Raw genomic sequence first — 14395 nt, 5'->3', positions numbered from 1 at the left:
ACACATGTATCTTTTAATACTTAGAAATGTACTGTTCTTCACAACTATAACATAAAATTCTGGTTTAACTTAGCTGCAGTGGTCCCAGTGAAAGCAGAAAAATACTTCTAATTTTTGTTGTGAAAGTGTAAGAGACTCCAGAGAAAACAATACCAGCTCAAGTACACATGTGTTAAAAAAAACCAAAAAAACCAGTCTTGAGGTAACCCTAGAAATGTCATGATTTATGATAATTCTGTCCCAGTCATTGCAAAAATGTTACACAACTTTTAATTTGTGAATGAATTACTTGTGGGAAATCGCTTTTTTCAGATTATAATTGTCACTGTTTCTGTAGACATAGAGTATATAAAACTCAGTAACTGTCTTTTCATACAGAGGAAAAGATGATCTTCATTCTTAAACTTTTTTTTTTGTTGTTTTATGCAGAGAATAGCGTCTCTTTTTAATACAGAAAGCCGGAAATGTCACTATCCTGCCATATCTTACTCTTCATACAACTTTGAATATTTCCTTTTGGATCATTTCCACCAGTAGTTTCCAAAGGTTGTGCAGTAAGGAATTGCCATTTGGTCAGATAAAGCTGTAAGAAATGTTCCAAATTAATGGTTTGTATGACGGTACCAAAACCCTATTTTTTCCAGCCAAAATATAAACCCTTGAGTAACCATAAGTCATCATCTGACTAGTCCTGAGCTGCTTTAATCAAAGAACTCTTCATAGTTTTATTTTTTGAAAGGTTAATAAAGCCCCACATAAACTCCTAATAGGAATTTAAAATGGGTTAGAAAATTTCATCCTCTCCCCAAATCCTTTCCACTATGGTTATTTGCCTTGGCCAGGTGTTACTTACAGAACTTCTTTAGAATTCAGATTTCTCTCTAGTTAGTTCAGATGAATGAATTAGACTTCCTTACACGTATTTTACTATGGTTTGTATAAACACACACACACACACACACAAAAAAAAAAAAAAGAAAAAAAAAAGAAAAAAGCCAAAGACTCTAATGATTTATTTACATTTTCTTTGTAAATTTTGGCAGTATTCAGTACTTCTGAATAGAGATAATTGTACATTATCTGTACAATAATGGGGGAAAAGGAAATGGTACCTTACAGGCAATTTGTGCCTTCATTATATTCATGAGCAGGATACTTTGGTCAAATTTCTTCACTATTCTGTTGTGTATCCTAAGAGAAAAAGTGTTTCAAGCCTTCTTTGACAATAATTAAACATATTCAAGAACTGATATGTTTTCTAAAAATCATGAAGCTGTTCATCTCTATATTTATGAAAGACGTACTATACAGTAAGTGAGGATAAAATCAAAACTAGTAAAATCACTTTTTATTGAGAGACAAGGCTTGGTTGTAAGTTGAGCAGCACAAACATGTTTGACCATAGCTTTAAATTGTCTGTGTTCTCTGTGGTCTCATGGAAAAGCAGGAGTTCACTAGTTTGCCTGTCTGTATTGGGAATTCGATCTCTTGGGGCTTGAGGTAAAGATCTTTTTCAGCTTAAGGCACAGTGAAGCCTTTGGCAGCCCTACATATGCACATTTATATATAATTTATATGAAATTAACGAGAAAACACAGAAACTATACTCATACTTTGATACAGTGATTGACCAATGGGTCCTGTCTGGACACAGTCAAATAGTGAGGGTAGTCCTCCTCATTGGGAAAGTGAGGGCAGGAAGAAACTGCAAGAGCAATAAGCCACACCTATTTAGATCTGAATCATTTAAATCATTCAAAACATAGCTAGTTGATGCTGTTTCAGGGAAAAGTATCAGCTTTGATCTCATCACTGTTCTGTTGGTCAAAGTGTAGGAATGGTCTATTCTTCAGCTTTTGTGGGGACAAAAAAATGAAAACAGATATTTTGGAACAGCAATGCAAAATAAAAAGCTACAATTATTTTGATAAAGTAAATGAAGCTCTCCTGAAGTCACACATTTTCCATGCAGATAGTTTGTAAGCTGTCAAGAGTGTCCTGAAAATGTAAATGATGTTTCCTATTTGCGGTTGAACCATCCTTCCGGCAAGTATTTTGTAAAATATTTAAATAGCAAGTAGACATGAAAACAGTTCAAGTCAACTTATTTTAAATGTTTAACTACCTTTGTTGCTATTTTCACCACTTAGTGCCTTTTCTTTGTCTTATGCATGTATGTGTGTAGATAGGTAGGTAGGTATGTGTGTATGTATATATGTATGTATGTTAAATGTTATTTCTTATTATCTTCCTAAAAATGGAATCTAGGATATTTTTAACAATTTAGTCTTTGAAAATCCGTGATGTAGTTTTGGTTATCACTTTTGTACTTTCTGAACTTTTTCAGTGTGACACATTACCTGCATCAGTATTACTGGTTTGGGTCAGAATTGCTCTAAGATACAAATGATGCCAAAAAAGGGAAAAACTACTCATTTTTGCTACGCAGTAACCATATATACAGTCATGAATATACTGTGTTACAAAGAGTAGCTGAATCTCCTTGCAGTGATGTGTCCAGTTTGCTGGATAACCGAACCAACTTCATTTGCATAAAATGAGAAACACTGCTGTTTGCCAACCTCTTACTATTCAGTGCTGTATCTTGGTACAAATAAAAGTGGGTATGTGTGTCCTGTAGTCTCCAAGAGCTCTACAAAAGCGTCCATAAATCAGGGGTAAGAGCAGCGCAGTGCAATTACAACAGCAGGGTTCGTTTCTCACATCAATTTTGTAATCAGATTTCTGAACTGGCTATGCTGGAGGCAGTTTCAGTTCTGTATAAGATAATGAGCTGTACATCTCTTTAAGATCTCACTTTGTATTTTATCTCTCAGGTTGGTACAAGAGGATGTGGGAATGGACATCCCCTTAGCTGAGGGTGTACTAAGACCCAGTTCAACAGAGATGAGACCTGGTGAGAGAAGCTCTTGCTCGTTTTCTTAATTATATCTTATTCCTGTGGCATATAATTATGCAGTGAGAATGATGTTTCTGTGCTGATAAAGAATCAGTTCAGTGTTAAAAAGAAAAAAGCATTAAGTTTGCTTTATTTAGTCAGTTTTCTCCTTCACCTGAGAAATAATAATTATAGTATGACATTTTCTCTTGGGCATTGTTACCACTTGTTTAGTCCTTCTAAAGGTTTAATAGTCTATATTATTTATTTTATAATTGACTACTGTCTAAGTGAACTAAGTTAGACAAAACAACTTGAAATGTACCATACAAGGCTGAGGCAAGGAGCAAAGGTATATCTTTTGTCTTGTTGAGTACTACTTCTATTTAAGACTGCTTAAGAGACTCAGAGACTTTTTTATTTGTTATTGTATTGAGAAAGATATTATATAGCTAAAGCTAAAGACATAAGTATTTGCAAATCAACACTGAGTGCATAAGAAAATAAATACTTACAATGGCTTTTGACTCATACAAATTTTCCCAGGACTTGGCAACGTCTTGATTCATAATTCAAATGATTTGTATTTGCCCTTTAAATTCTTAAACATCATGGGTCAGAGCATGTTCAAAACCTGTTTTTTGTCTGATGATGGCGAAAGAGTGAATCTGGTTTTAGCATAATTTAAGAGCTCTGTGCTACATTTGCCACTCCTGTAGATTCTTGTTTAATTTCATTAAACATTATTGTTAATCTTTATGTTTTGTGTTAGATGGTCTTAAATGTCATGCTGTTACTAGAATTGATCTGACCCAGTGTGTTGAAAGGTAGTTTTTGAGTACCTGGAAGATTAATTGTATGTAGAATAGATAAAGTTCTTTTTCTCTTCTTTTTTTTTTTTTTTCCTTTTATTCAGAACCTCCCAATTCTCTTGATCTTAATGGTTCCCAACCCAGAAGGATAAAGCTCACTGCTCCGAACATCAATCTCTCATTGGACCAGAGTGAAGGGTCTGTACTTTCTGATGATAATTTGGATACACCCGATGAAATAGACATTAATGTAGATGACCTTGACACTCCTGATGAAGCAGACTCTTTTGAATACACTGGACAAGGTAATATTCTAGACTGTAAATGTAGAGTTCATCTCTGTTTCTTTTTTTACGACTCACATGCTCAGTTTAATGTCTTTCAGATTATCAGTATGGTTAAAGCATTTGAGAGTTAATGCTAGGCATCCAGGTATTTTTACTGTCTGCTATTTTTTAACCTTTAATATTCCTCCTGTGTAAAGTATTATCCTTCTATTTATTCAGAGTGCAGAAAGAAATAGTACAGCTGAATTAATAAAGTAAGAGCAGCTACCTAGGGAGAATCAGGTTCAAAGTCCTGTCTTTGTCCAATGCCATAGGACTTGTACTAAAACAATTGTTCAAGAAGCAGAAAGCAGCTGCCTGTTGCTGTAGAGAATGCTATAGCTAACTGCAGCTTCTTGCAGCTCTGGCTGCTCTAGGTGGCAGTTACATTGGTCATATTTAGGAATATAACTTTGTGCAAAATATATTGGCTGCGCCAAACATCTATAAGTGAGGTAGACACAATGTACTGAGAGGTCTTTTGTTAGGAAGAAAAGGTCTGCTTTTTATTCCCATGATTGGAAAGCTGAGATATGGAAGGTGTGTGCATGGCATGATAAGCCAGCTCAGGTGGTGGAACAACAGAATTCCTCGTTCCACTAATTTAAATGTCCTTTCTCAGCAGGGGTAGCTATACAGCATAGATGCACCCTGAAGTGTGCAGTGGATACTTCACTCTTCCTTCACATATTAATGATTTTCTCTCATAGACATATGATGTAAAGGTTTTACTCAGTTTACTTAGTTCCATGATGTACAAAATATGGTGTTTCCTATTCCTTGCTAGTACCTTATAAAAAGTAAAACATATAAGAACTGTAATTGCTGATGTAAATACGAACAGATCATAAGCTATTGGAGGGGAAAATAAGTGTGAACATTTTACAGCCGAGAGCAGAAAGAAACTTCAAAAATGGATCAGTATTAAAAATGCCCTAGGGTGTATCACCGTGTCCTGCAGCCATAGGGAGGAGGAGAGAAGATCCAGCAGGCAGGAATTGTGCAGCAAGATTGATTTATTTAATTATTTTACAAACTCTTTTATAGACTTTTTCCTTCATAGTCTAATTGGACAAGGATCAGCCACCCCTTGGGGGTGATTGGCTAAAATCCTAAAAAAGCCATTGTCAAAATACTTTTCTACTGTATTATAAACAAGACTTTCCAAGGTTGCAGGTGTTTAATTGTTTACAGAACTCTGCTACTATCTTTTGTGAGAGAGAAAAATCTCTCACGGACTTAGAAAATAGCAAGAAAACCCTTGCTAGCAGCATTTTTGTATCCACAGATCAGTTTAAACTGAATTTTCCCATGCATTTACTTTCCCTAATGCTGGTGAGGTTGCTGGAGCATACAAGAACAGTTGCATCATTTTAAGTGGTATTGCCAAAGAGGCATTACTGTGTACTCAATCATGCATGAGGGTCTCTAATGTTACTTCTCATTAAGAGGCCGATTTCCTTATGGGCAGATGCAGAGTGTGGTGATGAGTTGCTTGATGGTTAGAAGATTTTACAGCAAAGCTTGAAACTAACATGCACACACAGGGGATCGCATGCTTAGACTGTTGTGACTACCACGTGAGAGAAAAAGTCTCTGTCTGCAGTAGAACAGATTTTGCCTTTTAAGTCCTCAAGTAATTAAATTCAACTCCAGCGATTTTGGTAGGAGTTGCGTTGATGGCAGGCATTTCCTCCCACTGGTTTTCTGCTGCTTTCTAAATGTGGTGATTTGTTCAGTTCTTAAAGTTGGACCAATTTCCCCAGACTCCTAAGTGGAGAGCTCAAGGTCCCTCTGGTTTTGGTGACATTTATGCAGTTGCTTAGTTAAGTTTTTAGATACTTAATAAAAAAAATGTCTTCCACTGAGATGAGCCATGAAAAGAGTAGAAAAGACAAAAAAAATTCAACATATTATCAAAATAAGCCAGCAATAAAAGAAGTTGGCTATATGTAATGTTAATCTGATAGCTAAGATTATAGTCATAAGAACTAGTTCAGAATGTCTTGTTTGCATGTTAAATAACCTTTGTTATCTTTGTACTCCTGTACTCTACTGTTAGCTGTTATGCATTCGATGTTACCAGCAATCTCCCACAGTTCAGTGTTTCTAACTGCTGCCAAACCCAGGAAAGTAAATACTGAGAAAATATAGCTGCTGAGACCAGAGAGAACAGTGATTTTTGTTGTGATCAGACTGTCAGTGGTCCCTTTGAACTACAAAAGGCAGCTGAGAAAAACAAAACTGTTACCATGGTTCAGGGGTCCACCTCATCACTGACAAATGTCTCCATATTACAAGAAATACTGAAAACCATTTGCTCAAAAGAATGGTGAAGAAGAATCATCACAACTACAACATGCATGAAAATAGATGAGAGCAGAAATACTAAAGTACTTGTCTTAAACTAGCACCTGACTTGTTTAGAGATTGGTTGATCATCAGTTTCACAGGGTGGGGGTTGTTTGTCACTAATACCATACATTCCAACATTCTCTTTTCAGAAGCCATGCTAGTTTCTGAAATGAGCTTTTTATGATTATTGCTTTAGATGACATAAAAATTGCATTTCTGAAAACCATATATGAGTATCAGAGAAGGCCTGCTCTCAAATCAGCACTATTTTATAAAGTAAGACTGTTTATTGTTTTTTCTGAAGGTACTTACTTCCTTTCTAAATTGCACACTGGTGCATCTTCCTCTGCAAAATCAGCACTCTAGGCAATAAGGGAGAGCTACTTCATCAGCAAGAGGCAATCTAGTACCATTTCTATTAAAAAATAGGTCATGCATCCAATTTCAATATTATAAGTTTTATCAGGATCTTGGTAATTTTTCATCGTCTACAGTTTCACCAACCAAAAACAATTACCAAACCCCAAATACAATTTCAGCATTGGTCTGCCAGGTGCCTAGCCCAACCTCTTTTCATTAAGCTTTGTTCTGCCAGCTATGCTTTTCTGCTTCAGTCATGTTCTTTCCACTTTATGAGGAATCAACTGATCAGACACTCTTCCTAGGCTGTGCTTATAATCCCATCTGTCTATTCTAAAAGTACCTGCATGATAGTGTCCTGTGGAGACCCTATATCCTTACAGGAATGGGCTGCCCTGCAACGGCCTATCAGAGTTTGCATAGCTTGACTGTACGCATATAATTTTCATATTGCTACCAACAGCACCTTTGCAAAACCGACAACATACAAAATTGCGTTAAGATACCTAGGTTTGGAGGTAGTGGGGTTATGCATTTTTTAAGCTTATTCCCAATGTCATGGAATATGTGGTATTTCAAAGCTGAATGCTATTGTTAGACATCACGATCATTATGCCCTGAGAAAGGCATGAATATATTCTTCATTTCCTCAGTATACAATCTGCTGAGCAGCAACTGTTAAACCAATTTGAAATACTATACTTGAAAAAAACCCAGCTTTTGTCAGACTGTCGTTTTTTCCATTCTTAGATCTCCTCAAATGCAGTTTATTTGGAGTTCCTAAGGAAAAAAGGCTTACTTGGTCACATTATATGTGCACGTGTATGTATTTCTTGATTTTCCATCCCTTTTTCCACCTTTAATACAACTTTATTTGAATATCTTTTTAACTCATTGGCTGGTTAGACAGTGAGGTAAGAAGTGAAATATTCCTCTTTTCTTTAAAGGTCCCATCAGGCAGGAAGTAGGTAAAGCAGAGAATTGTTTGTAGACTCAGCTTTTGTTGCACATAAGAGAATCTACTCAGAGAGGGGCACCTTCTGGCAGTATAATTCCCTAATGGTACTTTGTATTAGGGACAGAAAATACAAGACAGGCAGCAGTAAGAAATTCAGACTTCGTTGGTCCTAGTGTAGCAATGAATATGTGCTCAACCTATAATTTTTAGAAGCTTTTTTTGTGTGCTTAGAGGAAGTTGCTGTTTCTAACAGATTTGGTGAAATTATTGATAGGATTTAATGGAGGAGTCAGTTTAACAAATTATTAGTTAGTACATGTATGTATATGTGCCTGTAGCTTCTATGTAGGTATATGTGGTATATATACAGTATAATATCATATTCCTGATTTAATAGATAATTTATTTAATTCTTATGATAAACTAGTATGTTTTAAGGATGATTTACTTCGATTTGTGAATAGTTCAAGAAGCAGCATTTACCAAAGAGGCACATCTGTAGATAACCCAGTACACAGAAGGTTTTGAGGGCACCTATGAAACATTGTGTTTTTTACTTCTTTCCAGTTGAAATTGCTTCTTTTAGTTTATTCTTAATTCTCATAGATCTCTTTAGTATTTTCAGATAGGATGCCTGCAGCTTTTTACATACACATGTGTATGTCATTATGTATCTTACTGTATCTGTTTACTGTTACCTCACTTACTGACTTGCAATTCAAATTCTGCTCTTACGGCTGCAGAGCCAGAATAATGCTTTAAAAAGAACAGTTTACTTCAAATATGTGTCATGCGTAAAATTTACGGGATCTTTACTATGAAGGTAAATTAATAATATGCACACAGAAGCACAAAGCAAAGGTGCTTCAGCAAGAATAGTACAAGAGAGGGAATTTTTTTTCCCCATGGAAAACCCACTATGTTTTAACAATAACTAGAGAGGGATGTTAAATAATTCCAGCTGTGGACATGACTATTCATCCCACTTTCTCTGTAAACAGCTGTTAAATTTGAAAAACTGGAATGCATTTAAATTTATTGTTAAGAGCAATCTCATCAATGTGCAATGAAAATGTAGATTTTATTAATGACTTCACAGGTTTTTTTGAAACTAAGAGTATTCAGCAGAGAGACTTAATGGTCACTTGTCAGCCATACAGTTAATTTTTTGTGGTCATTTTGTTTGCAGACTCCATGTCCACGTTCTGTCTAGTGTGCTCATAGAGCAGGTCAGGGTGCCTGGCTGCTCTGTACTTCACAGGAGGAGAGAGCTGGTATTTAACCTCAGACAGTCCTAGGGGGAGTTACTGGGGGCGGGGGGGGGGGGGGGGCGGTGTAACTACTGTGTTTGTATGAGGAGTCAGCATTACTGAATCAGATGAAGATGAGTGTTCTTCATATTTGCTGATAGTGGATGTAAAGAGATTGAAGACAAACTGCAAAAAAGTTGAGAAGCTATAGCTTTCTGGTAGTTCCTTTCTAGACAGGAAGTATTGCTATGTTCACATTTATTTTGGGGGGGTTTTAGCACAGTTCTCATACCTTCAGCACAGATTTCAGAAGGTCTACCATGCAGTAACTCAAGTGAGCGGCTGCTCAATTTTGCCAACTGGATGCAAAAATCCCGTGGTGGTATTCTGCATAGTGATAATTGCTGTTGTTCTTTTTGTGTTCACAATGAGGAAATATCTTAAGAAAATGGAAACTTCTTATTTACTGACTGTCAGATGATCACATTCTGCTCTTACTTATACTAGTACTGTAAGAATCCAGTTAATTTCAGTCATACATCTCAAATCTATGTAAAAGCAAAAATATTTAGATCTTTAACAGGAAGAGCTAATATATACAGTTTTACTTTTCAGAAGAGCAGACTGCTGCTAAGGATGCTTCCCAGGAGGAGTCTGAATCAATTCCGGAGTACACTGCTGAAGAGGAGCGAGAGGACAACAGGTTATGGAGAACGGTGGTTATTGGAGAACAGGAACAGAGAATTGATATGAGAGTCATTGAACCGTACAAAAAGGTCATTTCACATGGAGGTAGGAGAAGGTTTAAGCATTTTTTTTAATTGATGTAAAAAATTTATGCCTTATTGATCATGATTTATTTTTATTTTTGTTCCATTATCATGTGGACAAGGGGAGAGAGAATTTATTTTTCAGCCTTGGCTGAAATCATCGGGGCTTTCAGTTCAATATGGCGATGACTAATACGAATTTTAAATTCAAAGCTATTTTGGAAGCAGTATAGTGGACATATATATGTCAGGAACAGTCTGGTCCTGACAACAGTCTGCAGGCTAAAACTGTTTTGAACAAGGAACAAGGCTTTTGACCTACAGCAAAATAAGATTCTGAAAACTATGTTTGGTGGGTTTTGACAAAACCTTTTGCGAAGTATAACGCTCTGTGATTTGCTGAATGATGTATGTGGTTGCACAGATCTAAACAAGTAGAGTGGCAAAAGAAAGAAGATAGTTTTCCCTGGGGCTTCCATTCATCTGGCTACTTGCCTTATGTTATTTTTCTGCCACTTATAGTTGTCAGCAGCGTTTTACTAGGAACTGGTTTATGGGACTTTTTACATAATTTATTAATGATTATCAAATAACATACCAAAGAAAACATTTAAAGCAGGAAAATGACCCCATATGCTTGCTATATTTTCTCATTTGCTTCCCAACTTCCTTAGAGAATTTATAGTTTCGGTGTTACTACTACACTTCTGTATATATTAATTCATATGGATAATATTACTACAGATGTTGAAGGAAGAAAATGAAACCAGGCTTTCTAAGTGCCTTTTCCTTGGTGTCTCAGGTTTGAATTATCTTTGGATGCTATATTTTTGGGGAGCACTCTTTGCTCTCTGTTAAGCAAGGTATTAGGTTGAGTTGTTTTATTCCTGCAAAAACTGAGGCAGGCAATTTAGCATCCCAGAGGGAAGATTCGTGAGTTTATATCAGGATGCTTTTGTCATAGTGATGTTGATTTGCAGCATCAGTTAAAGATATTGAAATATTGAAGTTAAAATATTTTCAGCATTGAGCCTCTAGCTGGTAAAATTACATAAATAAATTATGGTTAATTTTTACATTTAAAGCAGCTAAATGCTAGCCTACAGGTATTCATGGTGGCCGGCGTACAGAAGGTTTAATCAGAATTAATAAAGATGTTTAAGCCTTCAAGCGTTTTTCCACTACAGCACTACCATCAAAGATTTATGAATGTGATGACACCTCAGACACAGTTTAGCAAACATACACAGATGGCTTAATTTAGGAAACAAACACAAAATAATTTTGGGGCCTTGCTAATGTTGTTTATTTATATATTTTTGTATGCTGTAAACTATTCAATATGCATTTTCTGTAAAAACTTGTGTATTTCCTACTAGATGTTGATGTATATGTTTATATCAGCTTTTGTGAAAAATTAATGTTTAATGGAAGACTAGGTAATTCAGCTCAACTCTCAGTAAGAAATAATTTGAATTCAAATTTTACATGTCTGACATTTTTAGATAACTCAAATGTAAGATAAAGAGCATTAAGTTTTCTTTACTTTTGAAACAATGCTTGTCAATAGCATTAGTCATTGTAAAACAAACAGTGTGAGATGTAAGAATAAGTTTCAGCCTGCCACTGCCTAAACTGGAAATGTTTCCTGATATCTAGACAAATCAAAGTAAGTTAACAACTGGATTAAATTCTGTGTTTATGAAGTGGCAGATTGAAGACAAAGGAACAAAATAATTTCGTTGCATCTATCGTGGAAAACTTTGGACAGCTTGAACAGTTTCTACATTACGGCAGCAAGGCCCATTCCATATGAAATTCCCTTTGGCAATAGTTTAGTGGAGTGTTTAGAGGGCCAGATTTACTTTAATCTCAATAATAATAATAGGTTCTGACTAAAATTAGTCATTGGAAGTCAAGTCAAGCATCTCTTGATGATTCAGAGGTCTACTGAACATTCCTCCCTGCCAAATGACAGATAACAGCAAGTGCAGAATCTAGGTGGTAGCCACAAAATAGGAAAGAGGAGAGTAGATTTGGCAGTGTAGGTGTGAGATTGTCTTCAACATATGCTGATGAAGAAATTTCTTAGAGATCTTTCTCTTTGCTTAGGCTAACTGAGATTTGGGGCGAATGGATTTTACTGGCTTTTAGTGATGAATTAAAATGCGCTTTTCCCTAAGGTGAAGATTCCTTCTCTTCAAGAAGTGTGTGAGGAAAAAATGGCTTAGATTTTTCTGTGGATTTTTCTTCTGTGTTTTGTTAGTTAGCATCTGCACATAATCGTTATGCTTTCCGTGAACTGCAAACTGTGCTGTGTAATTTAGTGGGCACACCTGCCGTAATGTGCTCTTCCTGCCAAATTCCTGTGCAGCTGGACAGGTTGCTTTATGGCAGCATGATACAAAGTCTTCTAAAGTTTTATTAAATTTATGGAAGGAAGGAAATGTCCTCCCTATTTCCGTATTTGTAAACCTGAGAGGGAGAGAAATACTGCTTTTTCCTGTTGTTTAAACCCAGCTGGCAACTAAGCCCCACACAGCCACTCACTCCCACATGGTGAATCAGAAGAGTAAGACTGAGTAAACTCTTGGGTTGAGATAAGGACAGTTTAATACGTAATGCAAAACCTGTGCACACAAGCAAAGCAAAAGAAGAAATTCATTCACCACTTCCCAAGGACAGGCATGTACTCAGCCATCTCCAGGAGACCAGGGCCTCATGACACATAACAGTGACTTGGGAAGATCAAGGCCGTCACTGCAAATGTCCCCTCCTGTTTCCTCCTTCTTCACCTCCTGAGCATGATGCCGTATGGTCTGGAATATCTGTGTGGTCAGTTGGGGTCGGCTGTCTTGGCAGTGTCCCCTTCGCCTTCCAAGTTCTTGTGCACCCTCTGCCTGCTCTCTGAGTGGTGGGGGGCAGTATGAAAAGCAGAAAAGGCCTTGGTCCTTTGTGAGCACTGTGCAGCAATAACACAAACATCTCTATATTATCAACCATCTGATTTCAATGCAAATCAAAGCCACAGCCCCATACGCGCCACTGTGAAGAAAATTAACTCTCTTCCAGCCAAAACCAGCACAGTTCCAAATAATCTAGCTGAATAATAATTTGTACTGAAAACAGGACTGGCGTACCATGAGCACTTTAGTTAGGCTTGGATATTGCTCTCTAGTATCCAGAAAGCACTGTAAAAGTCTTAAAATCTCCTCGTGGAAAGGTTGTTTAAGTAGTAGTATTATCCTTTAATTTTTGTCAGGAGCATGTTCCTGAGGGGAATTGAAGTTTCTTTCACAAATATTATCGTCTCTCCCTCATTGTCAGTTTTTACTAGACTTGAAAGGTTTTTGAGTGTTCTCTGAGTATATCTGTCTCTGTCTCTCTGCATCGCTAGTGCTATTCACCTACAATTCTACAGCATCTTGATAAATTACCTCCAGATTGCATGTATCCTTTAAGCAAAACTTTCAACTGAAACACAGGAGTATTTTTTATTTATTTTTAATGATAAATACAGAAAATCCATAGCAGCTGCAAAGGATTGTGGAGAAGATTAAACAACATTAATCCATCATGAAAAAGAAACATTTTCTTTTGGATTATAAGCAGCTGTGCTGGGCCCTGGAATGGTAGTGCTACAGCTTTGAAGATTTACAGCTATCATTAGGCAGTGATGGAGCCCAGAGAATGCCAGTATTGGACAACTCGAGTATCCAAGGTTAAAAAGTAATTTATACTAAACTTGCTACAAAGATCCCTGGGAGCTTTTGAGGGATAGTGGAGTGTAGTCATAATTTTAATGTTCTAAAGCTATTGGAGCTGCACAGACCAACTGAGATTGGACTGCAAGACTTTATGAAACATAATTCAAACGATGCAGGACAACAAATGTAGGATATTTTCTTTAGCCCCTTATTCCTCAGTCTAAGTTGAGCATTCAGTATGTGATTGCCACAGAGCTGCAGTGAATGAGAGGTAGAGGCCTTAGAAGGCTTTTTTGCTATAAAAAGTTTACTAGTGGTTGTGCTGTGTGTGTTTTTTGAGGATTCAGTTTAACTGACTGTCCAACTTCTTTATCACTTCATGATAGTTCATACATTTTCAAACCTTCAGTATGAAGCATTTTGGTATGTTTCAGCAGTAGACATAGTAGCTCTATTACGGGACTTTGAGATTTCTTTTTAAATTTTATCCCATTAAAAGCCTTTGACAAAGATAAAAATGCGTTTTCGTTTTTTTCCACAGGATACTATGGTGATGGTCTGAATGCTATCATTGTGTTCACGGCATGCTTCTTGCCAGACAGCAGTCGAACTGATTACAACTATGTCATGGAAAATCTTTTCCTGTGAGTGATATGTGAGCAATGTGACAGAGTCTTTTGAGTTAGTACTCATAATTATGCAGAGAGAGGCAACCTGTCTTTCCTTAAGAGGTAATTTTGGTTGTTAGAAGGGGAATGACAAGGAAAATAGCAGTTTTAGATAAACTGCTCAGTGGAGTATTATTTTGGTATCCTTTACCTACTCACCTTCCCAAATTAAGGTATATTTATCAGGACCAAATCTGACTGTTAGTATCTCCGTAAATGTCAAGGAATGCAGTATCTTCAACTTGTTGGGGCTGCAGTCTTTGCACTATTTCACTAGTGATTTCCAGGTC

At 36.6% G+C, this 14395-nt stretch overlaps 1 protein-coding gene across 1 annotated transcript in view; it reads left to right on the top strand.

Moving 5' to 3' along the window:
• The window catches only part of PRUNE2 (prune homolog 2 with BCH domain), a gene marked incomplete at both ends in the record, with an annotated part of 138500 nt that overhangs the window by 113183 nt on the left and 10922 nt on the right, over positions 1-14395 (top strand). Inside the window, 4 exons of the mRNA XM_082300845.1 lie at positions 2838-2917; positions 3816-4016; positions 9576-9752; positions 13979-14081. Coding sequence (XP_082156971.1) covers positions 2838-2917; positions 3816-4016; positions 9576-9752; positions 13979-14081 — 561 coding nt within the window. The remainder of the gene's footprint in view (positions 1-2837; positions 2918-3815; positions 4017-9575; positions 9753-13978; positions 14082-14395) is intronic.

Source organism: Coloeus monedula (genome assembly GCF_965178545.1).
Source record: "Coloeus monedula genome assembly, chromosome: Z".
Lineage (NCBI taxonomy): Eukaryota > Metazoa > Chordata > Aves > Passeriformes > Corvidae > Coloeus > Coloeus monedula.
Note: the sequence above shows the minus strand (reverse complement) of the source record. Positions and strands in the feature narration are given on the sequence as shown.